The 10,709-nt window shown below is 34.9% G+C and overlaps 1 protein-coding gene across 1 annotated transcript in view; it reads left to right on the top strand.

The window, feature by feature from the left end:
* Positions 1–1,008: 1,008 nt before the first annotated feature.
* Positions 1,009–10,709, top strand: part of orb2 — a 51,562-nt gene continuing 41,861 nt past the window's right edge. Inside the window, exons 1-2 of the mRNA XM_066302473.1 lie at positions 1,009–2,232; positions 7,419–7,533. Coding sequence (XP_066158570.1) covers positions 1,231–2,232; positions 7,419–7,533 — 1,117 coding nt within the window. The 5' untranslated portion in view covers positions 1,009–1,230. The remainder of the gene's footprint in view (positions 2,233–7,418; positions 7,534–10,709) is intronic.

Below are 10,709 nucleotides of genomic sequence, written 5' to 3'. Positions count from 1 at the left end.
AGGTAATAGCTATATATATATATGTATATATATTATTTTATGAAAAAAATTTTTACACGCCTTGAAAAATAAAATCAAGGAAGTTTATACAAGGCATTCTTAGCTCAATCGCTCTATTTATTGATTCTCTGCAGGTCCGTAATAATTTATATCAATGTTTCTGGGCCACCCCGTATAAATATTTTCCCAGGGTAGCCCCACTTTTCCTCGCAACTAGGACAGTTGGGAATCAGTTAAATATGCATTGAGGTTTTTAACAAACTCCTTTATTGACCATGCCCAAATCGGACCCTTCCTCGTGATGAAGCGCTTGCTATTGTGGGCGTGAATTTAGATGAGTTTTCGCACTACCCACATTAAAGTTTCGGATTCTATATTATTTGTGGTAATACAGTGAGAGTAACTATTTAAGCTTATTACTTGACAAATTTTTTAATAATGATGGTAAAAAATCTAAAGGATATCTATGAAAATCGGATGACGTTTATTCAGTATTTAACAAAAATGGAAAGCTTGCAGTATCTCATGAAAAAATTCTAATGTTTTCTCTGTAGAACTTTTCTAAAGCCATCGATTTTTCTTTAAATCATATTTTCAACAAGTGATACGATGAATAGTATAAACATATTCAAAATAAAACTTTTTTTGTATGTTACTGTATCGTACGTATGTATTTATCATTTGAGATGATTTGACTGTTAAGCATTATTTAATTGCAAACATAGAATAACGAATGTTTGAGTTAAACATTTGATACTGTAAATGTTCTAGACTTTTGTTACACACTCTATGAATTTAAGTTGCATGCAATAATTCCCCAGTTAGTCCGGAAAGCCGAGTATATCGATATGTACCGTGGCGCCCCCTATCAGGGCCAGATAACGAATCCAGCTTGGCAATCCTGGCATATTTACAAATAGAGGTGTCGTTGAAAGTGTCGTCATCAGCTGTTCGATCAGGTGCGCGCGCAGGAATGGCCCTATGCGACGGCGCACCCTCTGCATTTGTGAGCGCTAGAGCGCGCCGTCCGTTCATCGTCGTAGATCGCCCGTGTTCGGGTGTCGTGGTCGGAGGTCGGCTCTGCCAGATACAGTGACATTAACATGAAAGTGGGCTGGTGGTTCACTGGTTGAGTGTTCATATTCACAATTTGACTGTAAGTGTATGTGTATGACATAACCGAGCCACGGGACACTGTTCTACTGGCCTTCCGGACAGTGACGTGCACTAATGGGGGAATTTAGTTTAAGTAGCAATACGAACATCGGGTTAAGTGCAGTCGAGATATCCGTGAATTCGCCAAAATCGAATCAAAACACTCTATTCTATTCGTCCAACCCCGCTACGACCGGCAGCAACGGAACCGACATCCATATCCAGACGAAAAGTTATAGTGCTACAATGCAAGATGAGTCCTCTGACAAAAGTGCGGCAGCTGTCGGCGGCTCTACTGGGGATGAATTGTCAAATGTATCGTCAGTTGTGGGTGACGCGATTGCGACCACCACCACGACCTCAACTGACAAGAACGCGTCTTCATCTATTCCCGCCAAAGACACGGACATACCACCTAGCACCAACGTAAATAATCTTTCCGAAAAACTGGCTGATCACGTCACGTCTATCAGCAAGTCGGTACCGTCACTTCCGGCATTCTTCCATCCGGCCGAACCTGCAACTCCAGCAGGGGCCTTATGGTCTACCGCAATTGAGGATGGGTTCGTACCGAATTTGGCCGGAGTGAACGGTATGGGATTTCAGAATTTCCCTTCTCCCAATCAACAACAGCAACTATTCGGAGGGAATATGGGTCAAAATCAGAACAACCAGACGCGGAGGGCCATTACTGCTAGTCATAATTTCCCTCCACAGTTAGGCCGGCAACAATCTCTTTCGAATCACCCGTTATACGCGAAAGGGTTCGGGTCGTGGACCGGGGCCCCTCCTGGACCACCGGGTCAAGGGTGGAACCCCAACGCCAATGCGGCGGCTTCAGCTGGTTCTGCATGGAATCGGGGTCGTAGTGTACCCAGCTTAAATCCGCTCCAGCAAATGGGCGTGGGGATGCCTCCTGGAAGGAAACCGAGCCCTACCTTTAATCAACCCCAGCAAGTAATCTCTCCTGTTAAATTTCGAAGGAGCACTTCATATCCGGGGAAAGGCCCATTTCCCCAGCCGCCTACTTTTGAAATCACTAACATGGATGAGGTCCGAGACTTGCTACCTTTCCAGGTAAAGACTGTCATTGCCAGGCTTGAAATTATTTCTTTGATTGTTCCTATTTTTGTATGCTCAATGTTTTGTTGCTTTGTTTGTACCCCATCTTCCTCTGCACAGTTTGTCTAAATTGACACAATTTATTACCTCTGTGATCTTGTGATAATGCTGGTTTTGTTTGTTAATAAATTTAAATGTTTGTTTTTTGTTTTTGTTTTTTTTTACCTCGATGCTTTTATATTTATTTTACCTAGAAGCTTTTTTGTGTCGTTTCTGTTGTATTTTTGCCGGGGTTCTCATTTTTAATGAAAATAAGAAGTGACGGTTTTTGCGAAGTGTTCATACTTTTTTGTAAAACGAAGGAAGGTACCACGACTTTCAGCAAGGCCCTTTTAACTTTGCAAATTTACCATTTTGAACCTTTTTTAGTTATAAATTGTTAGTATTTTCTGATTTGAAAAAATGTTTATTCAATAGTTTTATCACGTAGTGGCGTGGGTATTTTCCCTGTAGTAGCGTTCTTAAAGTATTGTCTCAATAACTTTTGAAATTCCCAATTTTTAGACTTCTTAAGCTAATTAAAAAAAAAAACAAAATTTAAAGTTTGAAAGCGTCTCCAAATAAAATGTTAACGAAACCTCAGGAGATACAAATATTATTCGAATTTGAATTGTCAGCGTTTTCTGAAAGAGTAGTTGGGTAAAATTACAAAATGGAGATATACAAATATACTTCAGTACTTTACAAAGCAATCGATTTGCTTACAAAAAATGGTTAGTAAAGGTGTTTATTTGCATTTCGATATCAATTTTTCGGATCAATTGCTATAAAAGATGTATTAACGAAAGATTATTCACCAATGTATTACATAAATGTTTTTTTTTGGAGCAGAAAAATCAAAAACTTCTTCGCTAACCATCTTGCACGTTCACAGCAAGGGCACCTACTATTATTCACTCATTTTTTTCGTTAATTCTCAAAACAATTGCTTTAAACTCTGCAAGTATAATTAGGATAAAAATTGTCAATTTTTAAGTTTCTCGTGATAAAAGTGTAGTTTGTGAAAAATTTTAAATGAATCAATATAAAACATTGCGCATTTCAAGTTAGCAGTAAGTTTCTGAATTATCTCTATTATTGTTATTTTGATCATTTAGTAAATTAATAAAATTTGTCATTGTAGTAGTAAAATCTCCGAGTAAGAGGGATTTTGCAAAGCTGTCTTTAATGAACTGACTGCGTAGACATGTACGTATATTTCCTTAGTTCCCATGTGCAGAGTGGAACTTAGGATTCCCTGCAGGTTGGCTATTTTTAAACCGCTCTGTATAATTATTGTCTTATTTTGATTTAAAACATGCTGAGAAAACGTTCCAAATTCGAGATTAATCATAACAAAAGTTGAAAATCGAAGCATGCGCTCAAGCCTTAAAGGTACACGTAATTTATTAATGTATCATGCAAAAGGCTTTAAATTTGCTTTTGGTTATAAAACACCTTGAAAACAAACATTATGTAGATAACGATAAAGGTCGTCAAGTGCTGTTTAATCAGGCTTTTTCATTTTCAATAGCGTGAACGTCTCCAAAAAAAGATTGTCGTGGTACCAAATATTCCGTATGTCTGCTTTTATGTGTAAAAAACAACTAGATTAAGTTACTACATTATCAGGTGTCGCAATATTTATAGTGATCTGATAAAAATATAGACTAAAACGATTATATGTTCCTATTTCCTATACAATTCACGAAAGTGATGAAGAGCTATTTTGTGAGAAAATTATTTAGATTGCTCAAAGGCCAAAAGCAATCTTATTTAGTTCTCAATACTGCAATATGTAGTAATTTAAGTGTATCTATTAAATCTATGAAGAACAAATGCTAGACACTCAGGTGAGGTAAACGCGAGGCTAGAAATAGATATGGCCATGAGTCCTCTCCTATGAGCTATAAATAAATAATATAGATCTGACATTCTGCCTCAGTAGCGCACGTGATGCTGCCGTAATAATTCAATCATCTTTAAAAGATTGGAAGATTGGTAAGCTTAGAAAAGTACCGAGTGTTTGCAGGATTTAATTTTCGGCCTAAATTTAGAAACCTATGTAGGCCATGGAGAATTTTGGAAATGCAAGACTGTTTGGTTTTAATGGGTTCTAGGAGGTACAAACGAATGTTGCTTAACGCATATGTGAAATGCTCGTTAGCACAGGAAAATTAGCGAAACTGTTGAAATCAAAGTTCCCAGCAAAAGTAAAACTTTGAAAAAACCACTGACTGATTGCCAAAAAATAAGTTTAGAAAAGCTATTTCGCTGACTACGTCAAACAATGGACATTACACAGGGATTTATTTACGTATCTGTTTTAAATGTCCTCTGTCATATAATCACTACAATTCGGTTGTTTTGTTTTGCTCCGAGTGGATTGTTCTCACTGACAAGGCGTACAAATTCATTTATTTTATATATCCGCTTCAAGAAAGGAATCTTTAATAATAATAAAAAAATAATAAATATGATTATTCGATTCGCTTTGGACTTGTGGCCTGGATTAACGACGTCTAAACACAACTTTCCCAACTATTATGGAGGTTTTAAAGCTTTCACAGAACATATCAACTGACACCGGCATTGGATTCTTGTGGACATCTAATCTGACGCGTCCGAGAAATATAGGAAAACTTCACGTAATCGACGGGAAACGGGATATTAAGTCCCTCGATGATGAGTGTTGTTTTAAATTTTAGCGAAACGAATTGGTGGAAGTGTCGGTTCGTGTGAGGGTTTTTGCCAGGATTACTGGCAATTGAGGAGTGCCTGGGGAGTCTTCTGAAAATTTTATTTGATCTGTTGGTCTACATGATATATATACGTATTTCTTTTTAATTGGAAGAAAATTAAATACATATATTACGCGTTTCGCCATAAAAAAAGCATGATATTATACCAAGAAGTGCAAAATGGAATGCATATTTAGATAGCACCTTTGTAAGTCTGCATTTGTATCTATTTAAAAATGAATTTTTCGAATTTTTCAAAACTTCAGAACGGTAAAAAATTGAGCTAATGAAATTCTGTTTCGGTATACATTTATTAAAAATTGAAAGAAATATTGTTCATGAAAATGCTGGAACACGTCAAGTATTCTTTTAAGTTGTGCATTTTTCTCCGTAACAGACGTATATACAGTAGTAGGCAAATGTACTTCTTCATTTCTTCTTATGAAACACCATATATGTTATGAATTTTATGATGTCTTTGAGACATTTTGAACATATTTCGTGTAGCGTATCCGTATCCAAACTCGACAGGGTTCGAAGAAAAAATACAAAAGTGGAAATACTGGTACAACTATTAATATATAAAAAATAACACTATAATTTACTGTAATTTAATGTATTAAATGTCCGATCTGTGTCACGTTGATCTTCTGACAACGGGCAAGCCGCAATTGCAATTTCTCAAGACTTGAGAACGTATTTGATGCGTTTCTTGAGCAATTCGGTTTTAATATTTTGCTATATTGTTGGACTTATTTAAATACACCCTATATTTCAAATAACCCCACAAACAAGTTCATTGGGGTGAAATCAGGCGATCTAGAAGGCCACTCTAATTACGAAACTGCATAAATATTCCGATAACTGTTGAATTTAGACATTGGTATTTTATATAAAATACGTTTTGCGTTTTTCAAAGAACGCAAAAACGTCATAATATACATGAGGTATTATAAGAAAAAAATGAAAAAGGACATTTATTTACTACATGGGTAAATCTGTATACATGTCTGCTACGTCAAAACATGCTCAACTAAAAATAATATTTGACGTGTTCCAGCATTTTAGTAAAAAATAGTCCTTTAAATTTTTAACGAATTTATGTGGTAAATTTGGTCCCCTATGTATATACGGACAACAATGGAGCGACAAAACGTCATGTAATTTTGGTTTTTTTCCCTTTTTCGAAACCTTTTTGGACCTGCATCTCTTGTGGGCCTCGCAAATTCCCAATTATTGAAAAATGTTCATGTAATTTGTGGTACTATCAGAATTTCATAATATTGCGTTTAATAAAAAGATATTTCTTTACGTACGACATTAGAACAATGCTATTCCTGTAATGCAAAGTTTGATTATCACCGTAGTTTAACGAAAATAATATTGATAAAGGTATTTGCGAACAAAGCAGTTTGTCTGCTCAGGATTTTTTATTGAGTTATGTGTAAAACTCGTCAAGTTGTTTAGGCACTGTTGATTATTTTTATTATATTTGACATTCATAGCTAAAATTGATTAAAAAATAATGTATATAAGACTGAAAAAGGCATTATTTATTCTAATGGCAAACAAAAGTTTGGGTGAGTGAAATTTTTTTTATTCTGTATAATTCAATGAAAATATATCGATTTCCAAAGCTAAAAATATATCAACAATTATTTCTGAAACATGCAAGTTTAGATGTGATTAAATCTCTCAAAAACGGTTGTAAGTACTCAAACAAAAATGCGTACAATTACCTACGGAGCGAATAGTTGCAATACTGGTAAAATACGCCTTTGATCTTAATAGAAAATGGGTATCTGATCTGTAGATGATGGCCAGAATTAAAAATGTTTCCATTTGAAAATGAAAAGTTACGGTTATTTCCGGTCAAATGGACAGTTATTTGATACCTCAAATTGATTAAAAAGATGTGTGATTTAAATTAAAAATTTCTATATGAAGTGGCAAAGAAGTTACACTGAGAACCCCCATTTTTTAACACCCTGTCACTGTATAACAAATGAGAATACTGATGCCAAATCAATATTGGAACATTCTTATGTACATAAAATCCAGCTTTTGCTTTGATAATAAATGAAAACGAAACTCGAATATATTCCATAACGTTGTATTCAAAATATTATTCCGCCTTCCTTTAGCATCAGTGTCTTAATGAAATATGGATGAAATGAAGGAGTAGAGTGACAGAGTCCCTTTAGGTTCAAAGCTATTATTCTGGTTACCCAGCAACAAAGCAGACTACGACAATTATCTTTTCCCTCATTGCACTGCAAAACCGTGTCTCTCCTGTATATTAACCAATGAGGAACTTCCCTAGGTGTAACATTTCCCTGTATTAAAGATCGAATTAGTGTAATGTGAATAATTAAACCACTACGTCTTTATGTATGACTAAAGTTTTTATTACTTTTTCAGGACCGTTGTGGTGTAGTTAGTGCGAATGGAAATAGTCCCCTTGAAAATATGCGAGGTCTGGAACATTATTTGAATGATATTATAAGCCCCCAAGCCAACTCGACTGATTTAAAAGGTAAGACCAATCACTACTTATCATTAGTAGCATAGTGCCCTATGCAGGGTGCAATTTGCCATTCCGAAAATTATGTCTTGGCACCGGGCCTTTATCCGCAGCAACCTGCAATGTTATGTTAATCGATAAAAACTGCAACCGCTAAGCAGATTAGAGGCATAAAATCGCCCTCTATATTTTTAATTCCACTCTTCGGAATTGTATGGGTTTTACTTCTTTAGTTAGACATAAAGCGTAGTATTTTTCTCAACGAAACCTGTTTACTACGAAAAATCATTATGGCAACCGTAGGTAAGTTTGGCAACCAGTTTGGATTTCAAGACCCCTACAGGCTGGAAAAATACATACTTTCAGTTGGATTAATATAAGAAATATCTAAACAGTAAATTGTTTCCAACTTTCCATTTTACGTGCGCTTTACGTGGTCTTGGGAGAAATAGCTTTACAAATTGAAAAAATAGACTTATTGTCTCCATATACGTTTTATGCAAAGAATTCCACCAACCCCTGCACAGGAAATCTACTGTATGGGTTAGAAAAATACCCAGTTTTTTGCAAAAAATAATAACGCTTTTAATACATTATGAGGTTCCATTTTATTGGCGATAGAAAAACCTGTTTATTGAAATTATGCAATTAAGATTATGATTATATAAAAATTTCATCATCAAAGGACATTTAGAAATAAATATTTCTTAACTGAAAAACATTTTCAAAAATTTAAGAAATTTTCAAGTCCAAACCTGTTCAGGATTTGGGATTTTGTCTCCTGTTATCCAAGACTGTACAGGGCGTCTGGCTTACATAAAAATGTTTTAAAGATTATATTTAGTTATGGCCGATTGACAGTGATTAGCTAATTGCTTCATGAAATCTTTTAATTTCAGTGATAGTCGCGAAATAAATAAAAAAACGATATGATCGAAAACATAACACTTTATTAATGTTACAACTTAAAATCCGAAAAGATATTTTAGGTGCACCGTCTTAAAAATTAATTATGTGATTATTTAGATCACTTCATAACTTAAGCTCCTATGACAAAATCAATGACAAACAGCTACGATTTGCCTGAACTACCCTAAACTTTGTCGAATTCTTCTAGGATAAGACGGAAATATAAACTTTGTGTTAAATGGAAAAAGTGGCCAGAAAAAAAAATACAGTGATAATGACCGGATGAGTTTAAGTCTGGATCTGTTTAAGAAAGATGTTAACATTATATGAATTGTCGTCATTGGTTAGACTTTAATCTTTGTGTTTCTTAATAATGAGCTTATATGAAAAGTTTTAGATTCAAGATTGGATTTAGCAAAGCCAAAAGTTTAAGAAACATTAGGTGGAAATATTAATTCGTCCCAAAATGTCTCATTTACCTGCATGTATACAGAGTGTCCGTTTTTGCAGTTCAACCATGGGCATCTTTATAACCATAAAAGATACAAGATCGCTTAAACTGGACCAAAGTTGTGCAATTTGAAGGTCAATAATATGTTCTTTTGAAATTTGAAAACTTTTAAAGGTATTCGAAAAAATTGAAATTTTTGAAAAAGGGTTTTTATTTTTTTTCTCAATTTATTTGGCGAAGTTATTCAAAATGATTGACACTTCATCGTTACAACTCTTCGTCTTCTACAACGTGGCGATGTCACATTTCCCGGAAATCCAAACATCGAATTTCAAATATTACACCGCTACGATGATCAGTCATTTCGAATTAGTTCGCCAAATACGCTGAGGAAAAAATAAAAATGTTTTCCAAAACTTAAGTTTTTCTGAAATACCTGCAAAAATTTTCAAATCTCGAAACGACGTATTCTGGAACTTGAAATCGCGTAACTTTAGTTCAATTTAACCGACCTCGAATCTTTTATGGTTGCCGAGATCCTCCTGGTGAAACTCTAGAAACGATCACCCTGTATACATGCAGTTAAATGAAGTAATTTCGCACGTATTATTACTTCGCCTTAATGTCTCTTAAACTTTTTGGCTTTGTTATATACAGTTTTGCACCCAAAACTTTCCATGTAATTCCATTGTAAACAAACACAGGGTTTAGATTCATTAACCAATGGTGACAATTATTGCTATGTTAACATATTTTGCACGCAGATCCGGACTCATCCAGTGAACACTGCTCTACGCTTTTTCTGCCTGATCAAATATAAATGTATGTTCCCTAATTACTCTACAGGAGTTTGAACAAGTTCTATTTATTGACGGTGATCTGCAGTAGGTAGCCGCATTTGTAGGCTGTATTGGTTAGTTGATGGGTGAAAGTTTACTTTTAATAAGTAAACTCCGCTACCTGTTAATTTTGTGAGTTTAATTAACCTCGATAAAGAAACAGAGAGAATCTGAAGTTGTTTTCGATTTTGCTGAGAAGCCACACTTTCACCATTATTAAGAGAGTTAAGCTTGATATTGAATGAGTCTAAAATGAACCTAAATAATTGGTCCCGATGAGTAATTTCTTCCGTTTTCTTGTATTTCTAAAACAAAAAAAGCAGTTTTTCTTAAAAATTTTAGAAAAACTAAAATATTTGTCAGGAACTCTTCGTCGTAGAAAAGAGTATTCAATTTCTAGGCAATGAGGAGGGCGATATCGAATATTCGAAGGGTGCCTCTTTGGCTTCCCTTCTATACCCACTTAAACCTGGATTTTTATTTTTCTTTTCGACTGTTCAGAGAAACGAATGGTTGTGGTAAAGAAAACTGATCTATTCAACTTAAATATTTTTTTTCCTGTGCGTTTTTCCGCTTAAACAAAAATTTATATCCTCATCCTCCCCTACAAAAGTCTGAAGAAGTTCAACTTATTTATCATTATCTGTATAGGGTAACTGGGTGAGAGCTTACTTTTAATAAGTAAACTCCCTCACCCGATAATTTTGCATTTTCCATTATCCCCGGTAAAGAAACTACGGGAGTTTTGTGCCGTTTTATTTAATTAGCGTAAAAGTTCCGATAAAAGAAAAACTCGACATGAAAAAAAAACTTCCCTTGCGAAGCAGTTTATAATTTGCATGATGTTTTGGGGAAATATGAAACGTCAAAGAGGGATTTGCTCCTGGGCCATATTTGCCTACCTTTTGTATTTGTAGGAGAAATTTCTTGGCTTAACTTTGTTGTTGACGTCACCCATAGATAGCAAAAATAAAACATGTTATGACGAA

The sequence above is a fragment of the Euwallacea fornicatus genome, chromosome 3 (genome assembly GCF_040115645.1).
Source record: "Euwallacea fornicatus isolate EFF26 chromosome 3, ASM4011564v1, whole genome shotgun sequence".
NCBI classification, from domain to species: Eukaryota; Metazoa; Arthropoda; class Insecta; order Coleoptera; family Curculionidae; genus Euwallacea; species Euwallacea fornicatus.
Note: the sequence above shows the minus strand (reverse complement) of the source record. Positions and strands in the feature narration are given on the sequence as shown.